Source organism: Rhamphochromis sp. 'chilingali' (assembly GCF_963969265.1).
Source record: "Rhamphochromis sp. 'chilingali' genome assembly, chromosome: 6".
Classification (NCBI taxonomy): domain Eukaryota; kingdom Metazoa; phylum Chordata; class Actinopteri; order Cichliformes; family Cichlidae; genus Rhamphochromis; species Rhamphochromis sp. 'chilingali'.
In genome coordinates, this window is record NC_137933.1 from 9,414,700 (window position 1) to 9,439,552 (window position 24,853).

Here is a 24,853-nt window from a genome sequence, read left to right on the forward strand (position 1 = left end):
AAGAGACTATAAAAAGCTGAGCAACCCGTCACCATTTTGAGACATGTGCCTGACCCTCTGGTAGCATCTCTCCCGTCCGGACGTTGTAATGCTCTGACTGTTGAATTGTATGGAAATAAATGATTGTTGATTGAGCATTTATACACCGAGTATTGTCCCTCCTTCAGCCCAAAGATTCAAAGAACTGCGTGTTTTCAACAAAGGTCAGCTCAAAGATGTATTGGACCAAAATTGACAGCAGGCCTTAGACCTTGATTCTCACACCTGTGTATGTATTGTCAACATGTAGAAAGATGTGTAAAGATTTCAAGTATCATGTCACATCTGACCTCTGACCTCTCCTTCAAGGTCAATACATTGATCTAAAAGTCAAAGTGATAATATTTCTATACAGAGCTATTTAAAACCATGCTTCTTACTGCCATTGTTTGTACTGAAAACAACAATATATGGGGATTCTAAATATCGCATTACTTTAGACCTCTGACCTCTTCTTCAAGGTCAAATAGGGTCAAACCTTCCTCTTATCTTTAAAAATATAATGAAAATTTGGCTGTCTTTGTTTGTATTGGGAGCATTTAGGCAATGGTACCTGTATATAGGCAGCACGGTGGTTAGCACTGTTGCCGCACAGCAAGAAGGTTTGCATGGAGTTTGCATGTTCTCCCCGTGTTTGCGTAGGTTCCCTCCGGGTACTCTGGCGTCCTCCCACCGTCCAAAGACATGCAGTTTGTGGGGATCGGTTAATTGATTGATTAATCCAAATTGCCCATAGGTGTGAATGCGGGAGTGAATGTGAGCGCGAATGGTTGTCTGTCCCTGTGTGTTGGCCCTGCGACAGACTGCCGACCTGTCCAGGGTGTACCCCGCCTCTCCCCCTATGACAGCCGCAACCCTGAAAAGGATAATCGGAAATGAATGGATGGATGGGTACCTATATATGGTGATTCTAAATGTATGAGTGCTTCTTGGTTAAATGGTAAATAGTCTCATTCACCTGATCACACAGCGCCTTTATCTATGCGTACGTGCATTCTAACATTTCAAAGTCAAAGTCAAAGTCAAAGTCAACTTTATTTGTCGATTCTGCCACATGTACAGGACATACAGAGAATAGAAATTGCGTTACTCTCAATCCCTAGATAGATAGCAAATGAACATTTAAATATATTTAAATATAAAAGTGATTAAAAATGCAAGTAAAATAATTAAAAAGTAAAAATTTAAATAAATAAAATTTTACATATAACAAGAAAGCTATACAATATACAATATAATGGGTAAGTGACATTGAGTGTAAACCAGGCAGAGTAGTGCAAATAGGCAAATAGTGCAAATGGAGATTTAGTAATGTACGGTAAGAGAAAGTGTAACAACAAAGTCTTATGAGGTAATGGCAGTCCAATGCTCCACAAAGTGACTGGTAACTGGTGCAGGCCAGTGAGTGAGTCAGAGAGTGTGTGTGTTTGTGTGTGTGTGACAGAGTTCAGTGAGACCTACATTCAACCTACATTCAAACTCAGTATCTTGCTCAAAGATAATTCAGCACATAGTCCAGAGGAATCAGTGATCGACCCACCAACCTTCTGATGAGTAGATGAATCAGAGTCATAGCGCTTTCTCTGAACCTTTCCCATAACCTTGCCTCACTCTATAGAGGCTCTCTGATGCATACCGTGCAGCTCAAGAGACCGATGACTGAATGATATACATCTAACTGAGCCACCTTCATTGGTGGGTTTTTTTTTCGTGATACAGTTCTGTTGCACATTGCCAAGAGGGGAATTTAATGTGTTTTTATTGTAAATAAACTGTGGACAGTACACATAGGTGACAAACTAAAAGGAAAGCCTGAACCTGCAGTGAGTGAATCTGATGACTCTGTTACGCTGTGAGGAGCATTTCACTAACATGATTATGGTCCACTTGGCCTGTAGAGTGAAGGGTCATTTTAAATCAACACAAGTTCTTCGGAGTCACCGTTATCACATAATAATAGATTTCAGTCCCAGTGACACTGCCTGCATCCATGGGGCAAAAAGGAAACCGTGAAACTCATATGAAACCTGCCACAGTGGCCTGATCTCAACACAGTTGAACACCTATGTAAGATTTTAACTGTTTCAGAGAGCGCATTGTCACCATTATCAAAACACCAAAGTGGTAACATCTTTTGAAGTACCAACACACTTTCACAGTAAAGCAGAGTTCGTTAGCCCACAACCTTGATCCTGACTGCAAAGTCTTTGTTTGAGTCAGACGTGCCTGGCTGGATGTTTCCCAGGTCACCAGCATGGCATGAATGTGCAACCAGACTGAGCTGAGGGCTCCCGCCGCTGCTGTTTGTGCCGGGGACTGACCTTGAGAAACCAAGGACATGAAAAAGCTTAGGACACAGAGCAGGGAGTCAAAGAAGTAAAAAATACCAAGAGACTATGTTAGGATATCAGGTAGGCAGCAGCACAGCAGGACTGTGGTGCTGTGTAACAATAGGTAGTGCAGCGATCTGACCACATGATGCAGTGTGTGTGTGTGTGTGTGTGTGTGTGTGTGTGTGTGTGTGTGTGTGTGTGTGTGTGTGTGTGTGTGTGTGTGTGTGTGTGTGTGTGTGTGTGTGTGTGTGTATGCGTGAATGATTGGCGGAAAAGGTAAGATGGTGCAGGTAGTTGAATAAGTCAGTGAGGGTCAGATTCCCCTGTATAACTTTTCATCCCTTTTCACTGTGAAAGCCTCATTCACAGTCACACAGTTAAATTAAATATTACATGCAAAAAATACAGCATTACACTAATACACACTGCAGGTTTCTTGCTTCATACCATAATCTCATTATCACATTTGAGAGATTTTTTTTTTTGCTGAAGTCACTGACCTATGAAAGTATACAATTCGTTTGGACACTGTTGTTGTGACACTGATTTAGACAAGTTGCTTAATAAATTGTTGCATTTCTTGTTAGCTTAAGCAAAAGAGAGAGCAAGGGAAGCTAGTTGAAGTAAAGTCACCAAACAATGGACCGACCCATCGGTTGTATTGACTTTAATTATAGCGTCTTTGATATAGCTTCATTGCTCTGGCATTTTGTTGTTGTTGAACTGTCTTTTTTTTAAAACAAATTACATTACACGTGGTCAAGGACACCTGCTGAGGTTCAAAACCAGCATCAAAATGGGGAGAAAGGGTGATTTCAGAGACTTTGAGTGTTGCACGGTTGTTTCCAGTGGCTCTGTAGCATAGTGGTTTACACATGTACCTCTTAAAGATCCCCAGCTCAATCTTAGGAAGAGGTACAAATCCTTCAGGATTGTGACAGGAATGGTATTCTGTGTAAAACTCTGACAAATCAATCATGCAGACTGACTGTGAATCACTCCTTGTGAGTAAGGGAGCAGCCAAATGGACTGGTTTGAGTATTTCAGAGATTGCTGATCTACTGGGATTTCCCCACTAAGCCATCCCCGGGGTTTTCAGAGAACGGTCTGAAAAAGAAAAACTGTCCAGTAAGTGTGCTCAACACATCAAACATCGAAGCAGACGGGCTAATGTGGCAAAAGACTACCCCTGCCCAACAAATGGACTTAACCAGATGCCACTTCTGTCACCTAAGAACTGAGTCTACAATTTGCGTGGGCTCACCAAAATCAGACAATAAGAGACTGGAAAATTGTTTTCTGGTCTGATGTGTCTCCATTTCTCCTGTGACATTCAGACAGTAGGGTTGGGCTGGTGATGCTGTAATAGTGTGGGGAAAACTTAGGCCACTTAGTACTGACTCAGCATCATTTAAATGACAAAGCCTGCCTGAATATTGTTGCTGACCATGCCCATCCCTTTATAACCACAATGTGCTCATCTTCTGTTGCCTGCATGCCACACACTAAGTCACAAAGCTCCTGGTGTAACAGAAGATTCATATAATGTGCAGCAACTGTGTGTGTCTTTGTGTGTGTACATACAGCTGTACATATTATGTGTCTGCTAAACTGTTCCAGTGTGATTTGTTAAAATTCTGCTGTTTCCTTACATTCACAGCAGTAAACAATATTGGACTCATGCATGTTCTGAGATTTGGTGCTGTGCAGATCCACTTGCTTTTCTCCCAGTTACTCCTCTCTTGTTCTGTCTTGCCTTCCCTCCGCCTGGTCTGGTCTCACAGCGCGGCTCATAACAAGCTGCAGTCACAGTCTGCTCCCCATCTGGATTCAGAAGGCACCACTGAAGGAGGGTGGGGGCACAAGAAGGAGGAGAGGAGAGCAAAGCGAGAGGGGCAGAGGAAATTTGGGTCACGCTTGAAGCTATAATGATGGCATAATGCACCTGCACAATCTCTGCTGCGGCACCGAATAAATCATGGATGCAACACCCTTCACAGATAATAACTAATGACTCCTCTCGACACCCCAAGCCAGAGCACAATATGAATCCACGCCCAACAAGTTAGACAAATGAATCTGACATGTGACACTGAATATCCACAACCACACGCTTTCACACGCCCTCACCTCTCAAACTGCAGCCAATGACATTTCTCAACTACCTCCCAGGCACCCAAACAAAGATTGATCAGAGCAAAACGTATCAAGGAGGAGATTACGGGACCCTGAGTTTCCATTACTGGCCCCTTAATCCTGTTATAAGGATATGCTCTTAATGGGCATGAGCTGTGAGAAATCCGTGCGTTGTGTGTGAAGGAGAGGTCATCCATCACGGACAGACCTCTGAGCGGGAAAGGGGACAGCCGGGAAGGTTAATGTCAGCCCGGATCTGACTGAAGCTTACATCTATACAACATTCAAATCTCCAGCGACGTCGCTGAGCGGTTTCACTGACTGCTTCTCCTCCTTATGTGGATTTCTGTGATAGATACAGGTATAACCAAAAACTGTTGCCATCTTTACCTCACCGCAACAATCCATTGTTCTTCCTACAAATGAGCTGAATTTAAAAAACCCTTTATTTTCAATCATGCAGAGTAAACCATTGATGCTGTAAAACAAGAGAAATTCTATCGCCTTTAGATAAATAGTGAAAGCAGCTTGTTGTGTGTGCTACGCTGAACATGAGCAAGGGAATCAGAATAGAAAAAAACACTTGGCAAGTGTGGTGAAGATAAAGAGCATAAGGGCATCTCCATCTCCTTATGTTCCTGTTACCTAACATTGTTAGGTCATTTCCTGTAGGTTACTGGAGGATCTTCACCACTTTACTTGGAGTAAAGCAATCTCACCCCAGACTGAATCAGGGGTAGTCTGAATGGTAGAGGACTGCAAAGAAAATTTGAAATAGATACAAACTGAACTCCAAGATCAAGCTGTGCAGCATCATGAGCTGCGTTCTGAATCAAAGTCACTCAGTAACACCCAACTTTGAAAGTGAACAGTGCAAAAGAAGTTTACTACAATGCTTGGTGACAAGTCACAATGCTTCTGGGAAAATGTCTTTTATACAAATGAAACAAAACTTCAGCATTTCTGGTAAAGCGCATCAGATTTGCTCACAGAAGGGGAAAAATGCTTTTAAAAGAAAAAAACAAAGCACCTCTATGACGGAAACTCAGTTAATTTGTAGGGTTTCTTTGTGCATCTGACAAAGATTCCCTCTAATCTGTGCCAGACACAATAAAGTTTATCAAGGAAGTCTGGAGTGACACATAAAGGTCTGAGCTCTGTTCCTTATTGTTCCTTTAAACACACTTAGTAAACACTCACAGGATGTAAAAAACCTTTACTCTAATGACTGCTGTTGGTTTGTAGAGATGTGTCTATAAATAAAATCCTACAAAGTCAGGTTACTGACAAAGTCAGCTCTGCTCAAGAAAGACAAGCCACAGTGAGCTAGGTCTCGAAGCTAGTAAAGGTTACAAATGCAATTTGTGGCTCTTTGGAAATCAATAAAAGAGTTGATGAATCCAACAGCAACACACCTACAGAAATCTCCTCAAACTGCCTAAATCTTTGTTCTTGTAGCCACCATAGGAAAAATTGAGAATAGTGTTACTGAAAGGACAGCATAAAGAAAATCATTGTGCTCCTACTTTTCTAGGTCCTGATCTTAACCCAGTTGAGATGCTGGGACATCACCTGACAAGTGCTGGTCATTCAAGACTCTCCCAGTAATATTGATCAATGAAACCATGTGAAACAGAGGAATGCTCCAAAAACGCTTTTCATTATTGTGCAAGACTCACGAGCAGCTGCATGAAACGCCAGATGGAGGTTAACGCTGCCAAGAACTTCCACTAAATTCAAGGTTAAACTTTCTTTTCTTTTTCACCATGCCACATGAGTGTTCGCTACAGTAACCCCGAGAGGTCAAATGCAAAACACCAGCAAAGAGAGAAATGCTGCAAAAACACACAAAACAAAAGGGAAACTGATTTTAAAAAAACAAAACAAAACAAAACAAAACAGAAGTTGAATAAATAGAAACAAATATAACATAAATAGTGAAAAAACAAAAGTGCAAGTGCTTTTAGGGAGTCAAAAATGTGACGGGAACCAAAACACTGCAAAGAACTGCAGTCAGCCACACAAAATCATAGGGTTCATCAGTGCTGTTAGGGACAAAAGGATGCAGGTAATGCGTGTTTTAATACTGTAGATCACTGACTCACTAAGTGTCGGACAGGGCCCCCTGGTGGGCCGTAAAGGTACTGAAGGTCAGCCACGGTCATGATAGAAATTCAGTTTGAAATTGCTCACAAGCAGGCCCCACCGGCCCTACAAGCACTGACAGCAGCCCATTGGTTCATTTTCACAACTAGCACTGGATTGCCCAATCAAATCTCTTAACACAACTGGGCGCTGTCCTTTCGCTGCACGCTCGTGCAGCTGAAAAGTTTAGAAAGCAAAATAAAAATAGATAAATAACTGCGGCAAAATGTGTCAAATTAACCGACAAGTTAGCAGTCGGAGCTGCTGCTGCTGCACCGTGAACAGTTGTACCAGAAACAATTAATAACTACGCCTTGCTCCAGCTGTGCATATAAAAGCAGTCAAGGCAGGATTTGAAAACTCCTGATCTTAGTTCACTGGAACATCTATTAAAAAACAATACAAAAAGACAACCATTAAACCTGAGAGAACTGGACCAGTTTGCTTGAGTGTGAACCAGATTAGCTTCGAAATCTCATTAAGAGGTACAGAAAGCATTGAGTGCTAGAAAATACTGTGTCCCAGTATTTCTTCACTTCTGGGTCGATTCCCACCTCTTGTGCCATTTAAGATACTTTCAGTCAGTTCCTTTCAATTTGGCTGCTCTCAAATTCAGAATTTCCTGGGAATACTCGAGTTTCCCAGGCTCCCTCAACTGCCCACTTGCTGTTACTGCTTCACATCTCTGGCCTAAAAACAGATAAGATAAAAACTTATCTGGAGCTGGCCATCTCAACAAACCGCTACCTGCATTTGATAGGTGTAGATTTTACAGATTTCTAAACTCCTTTGTCTCATCATCCTCTCTGCTGAGCTATGGACTAGTCAGTTTATAAACAGACATCCTTATACCTGTAAGAAATCTCAGCCGTGTGTCTTCTCCATGTCCGCCCTGCTGTTTTAATCTACCTGTTCACTTTGAGTGTGTATAAATTTGCCTCCATACTCTGTTTACACTACACATTTTTCAGTGCATCTATGCTGGAACACATTTGTTTAAAAAAAAGAAGAAGAAATCCTTTTCTGGCAGCAAACATGTAACTCCTCCAAACTCCCCCATCACCTGTCTGCCTTCACCACGGCACGTGATTCACAGAAAGTCATGTGTGCACAAGCTTTCTTTTAGCAGATCTCGCCATAAAACTACAACCGACACGACACGGTTCCCAGGCAGCGACATGCTGCAGTGTTTCTGAAAGCCTCTTTATGATCTCAGAGCATGCTCTCATGGTTTTAGTTTGCCAAAAGGCATAAGCTTTATGAAAATAAATGGCGTGTCTGTGAGCAGGAATCATGGCAGAACACAGCCTGCTAAATATCAGCCTATTTTAGTTGCATTTTCCTGAGGTGGTATAAACAAACACGCTATTCATTTGTGTGCTCCCTTGTGGTTTTTAGAGCAGCTACACCGGCACGGTGCTTAATACAAATCTGCTGCATGCTGCTTTTATTAAACCAGCAGAACTTGAGCTGAAGGCGTTAGCTGTTCCTAATTATTACTAACATTTTTTTTACCACTTTCCACTTAGGCTTTTGATGCTTCATATTCAGATAAAAAAGTATCCAGCCTGTGGTCTTGCCCTGTACATGTGGGTCCCAAAATAATATCCCGCTCTGTTTTTCAATTACCGAAAAGAATAAACTACCAATGTGGGAAGATAAAGAAAAAATGCAAAGCAATGACTCATCTGCACATGTCACACGTTTCTGTGAGTACAAAAAGAAGTTTCCAATTAAGTACATGTGCTGCATTCTTTTTTTGCGTGTCATTGTTGCTGAGCAGATACAAATAAAGCACACAGGAAAACATGCAACCACATTAGCATTTCAATCTGTTGCTGTCTGTATTATTTAGATATTTCCATGTATATGGAGAAATGCTCGAGGATATACACTTTACTAAGAACCTTCCAGGTATCTGAAAAACCACCTTATCAGAAGCCGCAGCGTTACACGAGGCAGCAGCATAGCTTAAGAATGGATTGGCTGCAAATTGAATTTTGAAACTGTTATCAAATACACTGAACAAGTGTGATACAGAGGGGTGGGGGGCCTGCTGGTGTGTTCAGGCTTTAATGGAAAATCTCCACCTTTGAATAACTGATAACGCAAACATGCTGTTGATGCAAACAGCAGTGTAATGAACTCTTAATTAACAAGTATTTTAGATTACACAACTCTTCAACGGCTACTTTACTGTCACTTACAGGGTCTCTGTGAAGGCTCCAGCTGAAAAATCCCTATTCATTTTACCATAGCAGGGTGGCTGTGGTTCAGGGGGTAGAGCAGGTCATCTACTAATCAGACGCATGGTGGTTTCATCCCTGGCTCCTCAGGTCTGCATCCCAAAGTGTCTGCATCCTTGGGCAAAATCCTGAAACTTGAGTTGCTCCCAATGCTTTTATCAGAGTGGGTGTGTTAGATAGAAAGCACTGAGACATTGAAAAAAAAGTGCTTTGCTGAATGAGACATGTCATATTAAGTACCTTGAGTGCTCAAGTACAGTAGAAAAGTGCTATGTAAGAAGCAGTCCAGTCCATTTACCATAGTGAGAAAGAGCTCCTCAAACCTGTGTAGACATGAATCAATGAAGCGCAAATTGAAATTTGATTTTGGACCAAAAAAACCCTGAATTTTCCAGGCAGGTGTCATTAAAACCACTGTAAAATATATCGGAACAATTTAATTGTGTTGATACAATCCTTAATGGCAATAATGAAAGCATGTTGTTGTTGATATGTCTGTTTGTTTGTTTTAAATAACAGATATTTGATGTTCTTATTAGCTGCTCTTTTCTGATGTCAGTGGAAATTTATCCTAATAAGCTGCTTTATCTCCCTTCCCCCTCTCTATCAGCCAACTTTCCTTTGATTGGCTTCTCCTCACAAACGGAAGAACAGCAGGTGGGTGGGGCTTCTGTGCTCATAGCCAAAGCTGTGCCTCGGGTAAACGTATCAGGCACAGTTGTACTTGCCCATACATTTGAAACCTTAGCCATGCTTAATATGAGCATCCACCATTTTTTATGACCCATATATAGAAAAAAAAAAAACCCACTGATATGTGATTTACTACATCAGACCATTAATGTGAGACTGTGTAGAAGTGTTTTTGTTTTTGGCAATCATTGCAGTGACTTCTAAACAAACCTGGCAACCTCATTCTTCAGGTGAGGTTCTGCTGAGAGTTGTCAGATTAGAGGGGTGGCATCTCTGATCTGACATATTCAGGTCTCTCCCCAGAGGTTACATGGGTCCCACTCAAAGACACAGTTAGACTTATCCTGAAGCCACTGCAGCTTTGTCTTGGCTTTATGCTTTGGCTTAGTTTCACATATTGAAACTGTTGCTCCTGTTGCAAGCTGCTGGCATCATTTTGGAGGTGTTCTTTAAGGTCCTCTTTATAATTGATACTCAAGGTGAAACAGTGGAGAGAAGGTAGCATTACTGAAAATGAAGATGCACACACTCAGTTAAAATGAGACAAGAACAAATACATTGTTTAATTTCTTCTTCATGGAGAGGACATTGATAAATTTGAGGTTAGCATTAGATGAAGAACTGCAATAAGATGCACACTGACTTCTTTTATTTCACAATAGTAATTTATCCTTAAACCACTGGATTATTTTTTTTTATTTGAATGTTACCAGAATTATTCAAATTCAAATCAAGTAATATTTGCAGGTGACTCTATAGTGTAGTTTCCAAAGATGCAGACACAAATCCCATCATAACGGCATGTGAGGATAAAAATCTGCCAAACTGAATATGCAAAGCTACCCACTGTGGTGACCCTGATTGAAATCACTGTGAAAAGCTTTACCCTTAAATTTAACAGACAAATATGTGTTCTTATAATTATGCTATTAAGTATATGTACAAAAATATCAACGTTCAGTTTGAGTGTCTGCGGTTGAGGAACGCTACAAATGAACTTAATTAAATCAGAAAGCTTCAGATTTCGTTGAGCTTTGCAGTAACAGCAGCTTGTTTTTTGTCTTCTTCAGTCTGCCTTTTGTGCCGTACACTTCAATGAACTCTTGGCATGTGGTGGACTTTTTCAGGGAAACATTTCAATATGAGCATTTTAAATCACGCCCACGATGATGTGGCAGTTTTTCTTTTTTTTTGACTGCAGTGTGAAAAATTGTGAATTTAATTTACTTTTGAACAACAACATAAAAACAAATCAATATTTCAAACTGGAGAGACTGAGGCAATCAGCCCATCTCAGTCTGCAACAAAGCTCCATGAAATGTTTTACATCTTAACATAAAGGAAGCAGGAAGCTTAGAAAACAACAATTGTGCTCTCAGTCAGAAAGCCATCTATATAAATACGTGCTAGTTCAAATACGTGAAAATGCAAATCGATCGTGGAGACAGTTTTCACGCTAAACTCTCTATAGGCTAGTTTGGAGTGGAAACAATGGTTACATCGCACGAGTTGTACATTCAATCAGGAGAAAAGCAGCAGAAACAAAAGTCCTGCTGGATTTCAGAACAAAATACTGTCGTCGAAGGCAAAAACACAGTTGACTGTAAATCGTTGGATGGACTAAATGAAATAATTCAGAACTAGAGTTCACTTCTTATCAGGCTACATTTCGAGGTTTTGCTCAATATGACACACAGTAAAAACAAAGTTAACAATCTAATTACCAAGCATACATTTGCAGCTGCAAAGGTGGCACTTCCAGCTGACATTGGACACAATGTGAGCAACAGTTTATACCACTCTATATAATTTATGCAAGCTTTTGGTGAATTAATAGAGCATATGGTGATATTACGTCTACAATATAAAATTTCCTTTAAACTGTGACTGAATATAGATCTACCTAACAACATAGAATCGTTGTTTGTAACAAGTTAACAGAGGACTTAATTGGAGGCACTCGTGGAGCCACAAATTTCAGACTTTGTTCATTTATTTAAGGTTAATTCAGTGTGTGGAAGCTCCATCGGTACGTAGTTTGAATTGTTCATAACAGCCAAACGTTAAAAAGGTCTACTCTCCTCTGTTCATTTCTATTGTTTTGAAATTGCTTCATTAATTTTTATTTCTAAAACAGCATGTCCTGAGTGTTGTGCTGCTGATTCAATCAGCTTTTTTTCTTGCAAAAGAATAACTGATTAAACTGTTATATAGTTGCTCTGTTTGGACACTAAAACCACAAACAGAAGTATAATGACTAACATCTGAGGCTGAGCTACCACTTCCCTCCACATATCCTCATTTACTCCTTTTTCTTGACAGCCCAGCTCCTATAAACTCCTTCCTTTTTACAGCGGGAAAATGGCTATCTGTGCCACTGTGTGTCTCATCACAGGAGACAACATTTTTTCGACGTTATCCTGAACGCAGCAAACTCCCATCTATCCTCCCGGACACGTTTTGCCGAGTTTGACAATGACTTCAGAACGGCCTAGTGTGTGAGGAGAAATCATCTGTTATTCGGCCCACGACGGTCCATACATCAGCTGCCCTGGAGTGGAGCTCGCTTCCAGGAGGCCCTCCCTTTTTTGTGCCTATCCAGCTACCTATCTGGACGGCCAACTGACAACATCAAGGAGATTTAGAGCAGAGTCTCAGTGGGCCTGGTCTGAACAATCCCAGTAGATGGGAAACCGTAATTACAGCTAGAAGGCTCACTGAGAGTCTGGAGCCTTGCAGAGATTCAGTGTCATAAGGCCAATAGATTCCTGGGTACCTGGTTGCTTCAGCTGTCAGAGCAGAAAAAGAGCTACAGATTTGAGCAAATTTGACTTCAGAGGAGGTGATTTAGTGGTTTAGCTGTCTACTTAGTCCCATAATTCTACCCAGATGGGAACATTAAGACTTTACGTTGACATTATTACTTGTGTATGAGTTATTTAAGATTAATAACACTTCAGAAGAGCCAATTTAACTTCACAAAATGCTTAGCTACCTATATTATTCTTAAAGGATATTTTAAATTCTCTCATGGTGTTAATAATCTGTGTTTAAGATCACTGCAATAAACTCGTGTGGTGTAGACCAAGATGACACAATAGGGAAACAATAGGCAAAAAGGAAAAAAAAGAAAAAAAAAAGAAAAAAAAAAGAAAAAAAAGAAAAAAAAGAAAAATTGTGAATATGCTAGCTTTATTGTAGTTTCTCCTGTGATTCAGGTAAATGTTTGCCTGTTGTACATAGTTCCTGTTCAGACATCAAAACCTGAGCTCTGTCTCATAAAGCAAGATTTTTCAGTTAGCATGTTAGCATTGGGGTTAAACGTCTCTTTTGGCTGGTAGTTAACAACCTGCTGTTGCTATGGTGCTGTCTACATGAGCCAAAAATGTTTAAATGAGAAAAATGAGAAAATCTGCAATGCAGCCATTACACAAAATGTTCTTCCTGCATTGGTACGATCTTTTAAGGCACTAAACAAACATTTTCGTGCATTCAACCACTTCAGACAAGAAATGTTAATTGGCTTTTCATTATCAAGGAGTATGAGTGCACCGTGACTCAGTGAGGGGGAAGGAAAAACTACCTCCTACTAATAAACATGTGTTGGTGTAGCATGTGACAACAATGTGTACATATTTATGTGCACACTGAAGCCTGGGATCTGAGATTATCAGTGCCAGAACAAAAGATTATGGCATCATTAGCAAAAAATGATTTCAACTTACAATATAATCCCTTCCTTTTATCTCACATCTACAAAGCATCCTGTAAAAATGTCCTCTGAGGACTGTGACAGAGTTAGTTCCCTCCGGACCTCCGCACTCACAGGATGGCCTCCTCAGGCTACACAAACCTGTTTATCTCTTAAGAGTTGTACCCCTCTCCCTCTGAAGTCTTGGACTTCTCCCTCTAACCAAAACTCTGGAAACATCTGTGAGAAGCTGGATGTTCCTCAACTCCCCTGTGGGTACAGTTAAAAGCAAAAGAAGCCCTGCCTCTGGTACCACAGACTAGTCATTCAGCCATCTATGATCGCTCCCCTCGCTGCTGTCAATCACCGCTCTGAGTCACAGGGAAAGGTGATGCAAGATAGCAGGAGGAAAAAATTATATTTTAAACCCCCGTGGGAATGTGTGAAAGCACTGATTCTTTTTTTTGATTTTTAAATATACATATGCAGTGAAACAGGCAATGTGAATCTCAACAATAAATCTGTCAGTAAGAACACAGATTGTCTGTTCCTCAGCTGCAGTGGTTTATATTTGCCAGCTCTGTTCTGAGAGCTCCCTGTTCATGCACAGAAACTCACTGGCAGTGAGAGTAGTAAAAATTCCGTACCTCATACAAAACAGACCTTGACAACATTCATGATATCAATCAAGTCATGCATAGCATGGAAAGGTGCTGGGGTGGACGTTGTTTGCAAAGCAACTGTCAGGCTAAAGCAACCTAAATATCTGTCCTTTGAGATTTCTCAGTGGGTGGCATAGAAGGGTTATAAACTGACCCATTAGTCTGATTTGCTTAAAATGATAAAAATCCAGTTTAATCTTATTCAGTTTATGTACTGCTGATTCCCCTGAATAGTCATCTAAAGGTACTTTATATATTGTACTCTACAGACCCAAGCCATTCAATGAGCCTATATGAGGTGAAAGTGGGGAGAAAAATGGTCACTTTAACAGGAAGAAACTTCTTGCAGAGCCAGGGTCAGGGATAGCAGCCATTTACCACATCCACTTAGTAGATGAGGAAGAAGAGAGGGATGAAGAGTGAGCAGGAATGAAAAAGACGGGTGTGAAGGAGAAGAGCTCAGTACATCAAAGGAGATCTCTCAGCAGCCTGGGCCTCAAGGCATCATAACTAATGGCTCAGTCACACTACAGCAAATATAAGACAACTTCCTTGCAACTAGGAAGGAGGTGGCTGCAAGGAGATTCCAATGATTGGAATTAGTGACCAGTTACAAGGAATTCCATGCTTGCACATTTAAATACATGACAATTACACAGATCACCGTGTCGGAGGCAATCTGCTTCCAAACAATCACAGCCTGACTTGGGCTGACTCAGTCACTCTCCGATTGGTGAAGGTTTACAAATAATTGCCATCTAATTTATGGATACAGATTTTGCAATCAATCAATCTGCAATCTCTTTGCAATAGAGGAGTAGAATAGAATAGAGGATGCCAGCTGGTTGTATTCTGAAAACAAGTTGCAGAGTACCTGTGTAATATTGCAGTTAAATCACTGCCCTTCAGCAACCATGTCACAAAGAGGAATTTGAGTGGTGGTGTAAGTAGCCGATGTGAAATTCTGTGTATGCAGACAGCAACAGATTTATTAAATTCCATGTAACTGCCAGTTTAAACCCATTCAATCACAAATTGATACATTTTCTTTTTCAGTAATCCTGACCACTGTTTTTCTTAATGTGACTGTAGCATAGTGGAAGGTTGAGCCAATCATTTCAATAGCTTCAAAGTTACAATATTTATTTTTTTTTTTTTTTAAAAAATGAATGGATGACATGTAGTGCGACATCCAAACACTTAAAATCATTCGTGTTCAAACTGAGCAAATACCAGGTCAGTATGTTCAAAATATATTTGATTACATATGTATCCCCCAAAACATTTGAATTCATCTGTTTTGCACTTTAAATTGTTAAACTTTTTACTTTAAAAGCTAGAAGTGTTTAAAGTGTAGCAATACAGTTGAGGTAATGGCAGTCTTACACATTTACATTAAAACAATGTTAAAACACGTTTGTGCGAGAGCGATTGTGAAGTTCATTTCCACAGAATCCTACATGGCGTGTGCACCACAGGATACGGATGAAAAACGATGCCGCAGGAGTTATCAGTGTGTGCAGTTTTGAGGCACTAATTAGTCCAGTAAAATGTGTTACCTCATTATAGGCAACAGACTGGAGGTGATCACTGATATTCAACTGCCACCTGGTGGTTAAAATTCTACTATACAGCAGAGATGGGAAACCATGGAGAACAGCAACTTGTCACATGTCTGAATTTAGTTTATTTAGGTCATGTTGTCATTTCATATTTCTGTATTGACTGAAAACCAAACAAAAACAACAGATAGGAATGTGATACTGAGAGGATGTACACATTTGTAATTTAATACCAGGAGCACATCTTTTTTTATATATTTATATTCATTTTTCCCCCCCTTTTTCTTAAAGTGAAGATTGAGCCAACCTGAATGTGGTCCCATCTTTACCCCCCCTTTCAATTCCGTGTAAATAAAGAAGCCAGTTCTCTATAATCTATTCATATCTGGTTGATATCACAGTAAGATGATCTGTACTGGTGCCAAATACCTACATTACATATGTCTGTTAGCAATTATGGTTTATTCAAAAGAAATCCATGTGTAAACCACTGATACTCTACAGATACACCAAACCTGCAGAGACAGTGTAAATCAGTATCTAAAGGTGTAAAAATACACCAGTGATTTCATTATCAGTATAGTTACAGCTAACCGGGTGAACAGCAGGATATTGTTGAGTTTAACACCAACCATCTCAAGTTTGCTTCCTGCACAGATGTTGCAGAGAATCTTCAATGTTACAACTATACAGTTACTTTCTCCGTTTTCTGGGTACATAAATATCTGAATACAGATTAATTCAATTCAAAGTTATTTATCTGGCACCAAATCACAACAGTCACCTCAAGCCACTTTATATTGTAAGGTAGACCCTACAATAATACATACACATCATAGTGCCAGGCAAACAAGCTTCTAACCCTGCTCGATGACAAAACAATAGAACAAGCAGATATTTAAAATGAGCTGAAGCCTCTGATGATGCAAGGCATTCACTGAAACTGTAATCGTTCTTAGGAGTCCAGTTGCTGTCACTTCTGCAAAACACTTTCAGCAAAAGTGATTAATGAACCCTCTGCTGCTTTAATTCAGCTATTTGAGAGCTGGATGTTATGACCCCAAAATCAGAACTGCGAGAAATATGATACAAGTTTGTGCCATTTTATTACAGTATTTGCCTGGATGGTTGTTGCTGTGGTAAGAGTGAAGGAAAATGTTCAATTTAAGCCAATAACACAGATCTTCCAAGGCTGGTCATGATGCTCCCCACCACTTTGGATATTTCTTCTGATGCAAAATCTTGTCCGATTCCTCGCTAACAGAAAGAAAAACACTTTAGTAAGTAAAAACTGGCCTCTGTAGAGCAACGTATTGGCAAAGCCTAACAGATGAGACAATAGCAAGACAACAAGTAGAGAACTACTTAAGTTTTCCTGTTCATCAGTCATGAGATACATTTTTAAAAAAATGATGATGATGATAATAATAATAATAATAATAATAATAATAATAATAATAATAATAATATTTCACCTGTGCACGAGGCTGCAAGCTGATGTTTCAATCATCAAATAAGAAGGAAGAGGTTTGGATCCTTCGAGAATTCACTACTGGAAATTGTTTTCCAGCATTGGGTAACATCGGGTCAATGTAGGTCATTCTGCAGCAGCTCAGTGACTGGTGATGTGCACAACTAGTGAAGGTCCACAAAGAGCTGTACCAGTGACTGCAGTGTCTGCTGCTGTAGGGCTGACAGTGTTCTGATATTAAGCTGCCTGCAGAGACGAGGAAAGGAGAAAGGACAGAAAACTTTAATAGTAGAACCAATGATAAGATAACGCTTTATTGTCATTGCACAGTCAAACATAGTACAATGAGATTGGAAAACTGTCCTACGTCGGCACTACATATAACACAACACATGATGACATTATGGCAGGAATCAGGACAGCTTTCTTCCAATAGGTGCTCATATGAAGAGAAACTTAAAGGGGTGACGGTGCTCATATTCTCTGAAAAATGGCCAAAAACAACCCCATTCTGTAAATGTGTGACCACAACTGTACACACTTTTATTGCAGCAAGACTGAATCACCATTTGTCTTTTTGATTACATTTGTTAAATAACAACACATGCACGTTTTTAAAATATGATAATCCACTGTAAATTTCACATCTATAAAAGATGTATGATTTATGCCGTTTGTGCTCACCAGTTTTGGGGTCCTTCTTCCTCCACCTACTTTTGCTGGCAGAATATATTTGGGTCATCCCATGTAAGCATAAGCTGTCCAATTTTAAGACTGGGAAAATAAGGAAACAAACAAACAAACAAAACAAAAAAGGAGAAAGAAAATCAAGTGAGAAAACACCTTAAGGAGCCAGCCACTATTTTTTTTCCTGTCAGGTGGGGAAATGACTCAGATGGCCCCTGTGCACCTTGAGGTGTCACCACAGCTTGTCAGGACAGGCTGGCTGTGCCACTGCAATCACCAGCCTGACTAATAGTGCAACTCATCACTGTCACAACCCCACGTGAGAAAAAATAAAAAGTGAGTTTACCTGGTTCATTTCATGGTGAACAGCTGTATTAACTGGCATCACTAAAAAAGCTCAGCTGACCATAGGACACGTATGATGAAAGAAATTTGTAAAAGCAAATAAAGCCAAAAAAAAAACAGGTAAACATAATCTATGACAAACCAATCAGAGTACAGGGCTAATACTTTTTTAAAATGTTATACCAGATGCCATGTTTCTCATAAAACATGACTGATTTAAAGAAACTACGCAGTTGACTAAAATGACAGCATGCCCTTTGGAAACAAGAGAAAATCATTCCAATAGCTCAGCAAACAGATGACATTCAGACACAGACCTTAAAGAATGAAGGAGCTCGTGTCATCAGGTCATGGAGCTCGAAGTTCTGCCTTGGAGAGGGGGAAGAGGACCTTCCATGACATCTACACCACAGCATCTGTTGCCTTGTCCAAAAAAATAAATAAATAAAAAAAATTTAAAAAAATTGAGTTAATATGACAGGTGACATTAATACGGACTTTATTAAACCATGATTTTGTTCTGAAAATGTGACTTTTTTAGAGTATGGCATCATCAGCATTATGTAAAATAGATATCAAGTTTACATAATGCTTTCTAGGGTGATCACACCTGCTAATAAACAATGACATTTGTAAATTAAAGAGTATATTTAATGTAGTACTGCATGAAGTCTCATCACCTAGCCCTACAGTCTTCTGTCAGGGTTTACAGTGCATGCCAAATGCTGCATGACTGTGGCTCCATACAAAACCCATAGATTTCATTATCCAGCACATGGGAAAATAAACACAGACAGTCAAATGTGGAATTATTAAAGCAGGACTGAGGTCTGACCTCAAAACGAGTCATTACATGAAGAGACAGAATTCACACAATGGCAATAAGTGCTCCAGGATGCCTGGGACAACCTGCAGAGAGCTGTAAGCTTTTTGCTATGTGGCCAGTTGTTTCTATGTGTGTGTGCGTTTTAACTTGAAAGAAGCATACAACACATGTGTATAGAGGAGCAGGGTTGGGTCAGATGGCCCCTGTGCACATTGCGTGTCCTCAGGTTGGATCAGACTGAAGCAGTCAACTCGACACCCCAGCTGATTAGTGCAACTCATCACTCCCACACCCAGCACCGCTTCCACTTTAACATGCAGTGTTTGTTTTGTGCAGCACACAATCGAACTGGGGACCCAGCAACCCAACCACTAGATAATCGGCACAGTCATCTTACTGGGATTTGTGTCCATATTCCACGTCGTCATCCACGCGGTATCATTCGCGTGTCATCCTTGCGCAGGGGCCATGCTAATCTTCTCTGTATCGTATCCAATTTAGCGTACGCGCTTGCCGAAGCCAGCCAAAACTGGTATCATTCGCCATAGCCGCTGACATGGGTCTTGTGTGTGTGACAGGAAGTAGTGCAGAACCTTGAGTTTAGCAGGCACAAAAAATGGTCAATCATTTAGATGATAGAGAATGGAAAAGGTTCAAAATGCAAGTTAACTTGGATTCAAGCCCGGGTGGTGGATTGTGTTACAAACAGTAACGCTGGTTCACGTAAGGTTAAATAAATCTAATTCTTTTAAGCAGAGTTAGCTTTACCACTAGCTGTTTAGCAACGTTAGCGTCTAGCATTCGGTTAAAACCTAAGTGACTGTCACAAGTGAAACATTTCAAATTAAAAAAAAAGTAATTTATCACTGTGCCTCCCATCAAACTACAAAAACACCCGAATAAAACTTACAAAATCAGATGAACTCTTTCTCGTCTAGCTTAGCCGAGTCTCTGCATATTTCAAACCCCGTGTTCACGCAGGGCGCGTCGCTGATTGGCCTAAAAGCCGGAAAAGGTGTGGGCATTTATTGGAGGAGCCACACTCCAGTGCAGCAGGTGGCGGTAATGCACCACTAAGCTGGTTTACCAACCGCTATTAAACTAAAAAGAAGAAGAAGCCCAGACAACGTCGATGAACAACAGTGCAAGAAAAACCTGAGCACTAAATGGCGCTAAAGTTTTGTGCGTGTGTCTTCTACATAAATGTTTACTGAATGGTTACACATATGAGTTTGCTGCATGCTCCTCTGCAAAACAAGTGCAAAAACGCCATTGATCCTCAGTGATACTGCACATTGGTTGTAATTTGTAACATTTATACATCCTGCATCTTTTATACTGAATACTAATGTAATGAAAGCTCAAGAATGGGTGAAGATCTATCCACCATACTGATTCCTGATAAAATTATAGGCTTGAAAGGATGATGGTGTTGTATAAGATGACTGCTATTTATTTATATTTTGTTACAAAAATGTCCAATAAATTATATAAATAACAGTTAGAACTGTTGCCTTACCGTGAGAAAGTCCTGGGTTTGAACATAGGGTTTCCATAGGGAAACCAGAGGTGAAACAATTCTAACGAGTTTGAAAGCCAGTATGTCCACCTTTGCTTCATCACAGCCTGAACTCTTAGGCAAGCTTACTTCTCATTTCTTTAGGATCGCCTGGCTTCTTGAAGGACTTTAAAACCTTTTCGTTATATGTTGGCTGTACCTTGTTCCACTCTCTGTCAACATGATCCTGCATGCTTTGAAAGCATTTGTGCTCAATTAGATTAGAAAAAACACTATTTACCAGTCCACTGTATGTATTATCAATTATGCTTTTACTGCATTGGCAGTGTGTTTGGAATCATTGTCATACTGAAATGTGAAGCTGCTGCCAATCAGACTCATGGCAGATCAAATTCTGACCCAACTTCTCCTCACAAATCTGTTTTGACAAGATCCCCCCAAACCACATGATTAAATCTCCCCTCCTATTGTAACAACAATATCTGAATTAGCACCTGAAGATTTTAGCATCCCTTTTCATTGCTACATGTCAGACGAGGAAACACGTTTGTCTAAAAGCAACGAGCGCACAGACGAGTGAGACGAAGGTTTCATTGAAATGCAAATGCAATTTTATATTAAAAGATAGCAAAGGGATAATTCACTATATCACACAACACAGCTTGTTAGTACTGCCATACATATACAGTCTTTTCATATTTACACATCAAGTGACAACGAAAACGAAAATCATAAATATCTCTTTTTGTTAACTTTACAACAGCTATACGTGACCAGTATTTCATAAGATAAAAGAGCACTATTAAATAACTGGCATCTTCCCTATCATTTACAAGGCTTGGGAACACAGTGGTTAAAATAATCCAGCAAAAACAAAACAAAAAACAAAAAAACCCAAAAACATTGTTCTTTTCCAGTGAGTAAAATTAATACAAGTCTAAAAACGGTCATGAAATCCCTTTGTACAAAAGACTATACAACTCAGCCCAGTATCAACAAAAATGTTTGCTTATATCCGCGTGATAAAATCTGTACAGTTTTAGCATTCCTGCAGCAGAGTTGGAGGGACTGTGAGTGTGGATTACTGGATCCTGGGTCGCTATGATGCTCTGTAGGCCTGCCTTCGACCAACCATCAGAGACTGTAGTCATGTAGCTGCCAAGCCCCTCTCTCATTGGCCTCAGTGCTTCGTCTAGCAGCAGATCAGCATGTTGCTGAGCTTGTAGCAGATACTTCAAAATACACAATTCTATAATGTGTCAAAGATATATTTGTCCATATAGCAATATAGTATTTTCATTTGCGCCACAATCGACAGGCAGAATGGGGCGCTAAAAATAAAGCAATGCGAGATAGCCATTAAATTCACTTCTCAGTAAGCTGTCTGATAAATGTTTCAACACACAGCGTGCATAAAGTTACCCCTTTTGTTGCACTGTGCTGTGGCAGACACTGTGAGCGCACCTCACAGAATCCGATATGATGGAATTAAACTCAAACGACCAAAAGCACAAATTTTCTCATTTACTTCCAAGTGTTTCTGGCCGAGCAGATACTTCTGGTTGTATGTGCCAAGATTTTTTAATTTTTTTTAAAAATATATCTTTGCCTCTGAAGCTTGGTTGCTAATAGAAAGTGAAAAGTGGAACTTTGAGGAAGTAAGAAAACTTAATTCAAACTAGAAACGTTATATAACACTGGCCACAAATCTATGGGCTAATTTTGAAATGCTAAAGATGGCAGCAGTGCTGCGTCTGCCCCCAAAGAGCCAGACTTAGCCAATCATCTCGTAAGCACTGACCCATGAACATGGTAAAGGTGCACGCCCCCACAGGCGTATAAGGTGTGGGTAAGATACCTTGTTAAAAATCTTTTATTTTGCTGTATTCATAATCTGAACGAGCAGCAACAGCAGCAGACACGCTGATCGTGTCAGCAGTCAGAAGCAGATAACAGAACAAAGTTAACCAACGTTTTTCCAGTCAGATCTTCATCAAAAATCTGTTCACATGGCTTTTTATGGCCATATGAACATAGAAGTTAAGGACGAGGGTTTTTCCAGATACATTTACATAGAGTCTTCAAAATAAATGTTCAAAGATGGCTGCTGAGAGGCAAGACTTGCTTCACACTGTTATTTGTGGTGATCTAAAAATCGAAAACGTTTGTTACTCATGACTTGTTCATCTAATATTTCTGTTATTGTTACTTGCTATCAGTTATCAAGCAGAGTAAGAATGAATCTCATATTAGTGGAGAAGGTGAGTGGATATTACACACACTGGTTACAAAAATGTGTTTCGCAAGCACATCAGCAATGGGGGAAAAAAACAAAAATAAAAACACAAAAAAACTAATCACCTACTTAGAAAGCAAATTCTTTTCTTTTGGAAAGACCGATGAAATAAAGTGGTTTCAGAGAAACCCCCGGTGTTTTTGGACAGAAAAAAACAGACATACGTTTAATACCTGGATTCATACAACCTTACAAGTATCTGCATCGCTCACCAGCTTTATCTGTGGAGTATATAAGTGAGAAAATGCCATGTGCATGTGCATCTGAGGAGAAATAAATATACAGCTGAAGTGGGAAAAAGAATTCAACATTTGGCACTTAGGCTGTTACTTCATCGAGGTGACTTCCGCTCTGCCCGAGGATCAGCGATAACTGAAGTATAACTTTAAACAGAAAATGGAGGGCCTCCTGCAGCCAACTGAGAGAACCTGCTACAGTCATTTCTAGTTTAATCCCTTGGAGGCTGTAAAGAAGCAGATGCCAACACTGAGGTCTCCCACACCGGTGAGGTTGAGGGGGGGCAAGTCAGAGGAAACAAACATCCCAGAATGAGAATAAATCTCTGTTGAAGTGTGAAATGGAGAAAGAAGCATGGAGACTCTGAAGCCCCACCCTTTGGCACTGTCATAAATACAACTCTTGAAAAATAAAATTAATTAAAAAAGAAAAAAAACAGGTGCTGCTGCACAAAAATAAAACTTCTAGCTTAGCGCACTCATCATTCTCTGAAAGTCAGCAAACCCACTCTACAAATTAAAAAAAACAACAAAAAAACCCACAAACATGTTCATAAATATAGTTCATAAAGACATGAGTGGCATTAGAGGGAACTCTGTGGTTACGTCGTCCGGGGGGTATGTTGCTTTAGCTCCGTCCAGGATGAAAAACAAAGAAAAAGAAAGGTGAAGTGGTATACAGAGAAGCGTCGCACTGAGAGTCTGTATCCTTAAAAGAAAAAAGAAAAAAAAGGTTCCACGTTAACGCTTGTGTCTCTCTGTTCACTTCCTCCCCAGAGTCCTTTGTTTTTCTTATTCCAGCACGCTCCATTTTTGCCTCGAGGCAGCAGCACTGAGGATACTGCACTGCACGTGTGGACAAGTAGGACGGAGCCCCAATTTTAAAGACAGGACATGTGTGTTTTGTAGCTTAGTTGTGTCTAACCAGGTTGATATGTACCATTAGTTTACATATGCAGCTGTTACTGTGTTCTGTACCTATTCATCTTTGTGTGTTTGTACCAGCTCTAAATACAGGTGACTGCATGTGTATATTAGGTAATGATGGTCAAGATAAAGCACAGAGGGCCTCCTTCACACTTCGCTCTCGGTGGAGGGCTTGCGTACGGAGACCCAGCCGGTGTCGGGCAGGCTGTGCTGGGCGTGACGCTGCGGGGTGATGGCAGAAGGGGTCAGGGTGGTTATGGACGAGCATTCAGACGCCTCCTCCTGGAGGAGCTGCTCCGTCTCGCCGTCGTCTAGCGAAGCGCTGCTGGCCTGCAGGGACACGGTGTCTGTGCGCATGCAGGTGTGCAGCCCGCCTCGGGACGGCTTGATCTGTTTCAGGTCGTCCCAGTAAAGCTCATCATTGGACAGGAGGCACACGCCCTCCACGATGCGGATCTTCTCCTTGGTGTAGCCTCCGTCCACTCCCCCCTGGACAACAACAACACTATTAGTGATTGACTCTGCGTCGGCAGTTCAGAGAGATCATCCACCTTTGATGTGTCAAGTCATGCTTCTTTCTTTCATCTTTAATGCTAACGCTTTGCTCTTTTTCTTTTTAATTAAAATGTATTAACATCAGGCAGAAAGCTCTCAGCCTGTTAAAAGGTGGACAAACCTCAGGGATAAGTCAGAGAACACTCCAGAACAAAGTGTCACGTTCAAACCCACAAAACTCATGCTGCAGGAGCTCCGCTTGCTCCTGGATTTAGCTTTTTTTTTGTTTTGTTTTTTACACATTTCTACATACATTTTTAGAATAAGGTGCTATAAGTACGTAATTAGAAGAAACAAAAATCTGGACTGTTTTACAGAATAAAAACAAGTTGGTGCATACTTTTCCAAAGCAAAAAGATTGATGAATACTGGAAGCTGCTGCTAGTTTTAGATTTATTTTTTACTAAGAAATAACCTTTTTACTTGTAAATTACCAGCAGGCTCTATGGGAAATACAGTATGAGCCGAACAACTGCTGTCAGCT

General features: G+C 40.4%; 1 protein-coding gene and 1 long non-coding RNA gene across 5 annotated transcripts in view; both read right to left on the reverse strand.

Moving 5' to 3' along the window:
* Positions 1–15,616: 15,616 nt before the first annotated feature.
* LOC308397981 lies at positions 15,617–19,836 on the reverse strand. The gene is made up of 6 exons (XR_013971878.1): positions 19,747–19,836; positions 19,234–19,429; positions 18,328–18,433; positions 17,663–17,752; positions 16,983–17,224; positions 15,617–16,764 (listed from the first exon to the last, which is right to left on the reverse strand). It is a non-coding gene; the product is annotated as an uncharacterized lncRNA (long non-coding RNA).
* Positions 19,837–20,965: 1,129 nt separating this feature from the next.
* lrp4 (low density lipoprotein receptor-related protein 4) overlaps positions 20,966–24,853 on the reverse strand; it is a 109,430-nt gene continuing 105,542 nt past the window's right edge. For 2 of the 4 annotated variants that reach the window (XM_080884062.1, XM_080884061.1), the window contains exon 38: positions 20,966–24,303. In XM_080884062.1, coding sequence (XP_080740188.1) covers positions 23,962–24,303 — 342 coding nt within the window. In that variant the 3' untranslated portion in view covers positions 20,966–23,961. The remainder of the gene's footprint in view (positions 24,304–24,853) is intronic. The other 2 variants (XM_080884063.1, XM_080884064.1) reach the window with 2 other exon arrangements.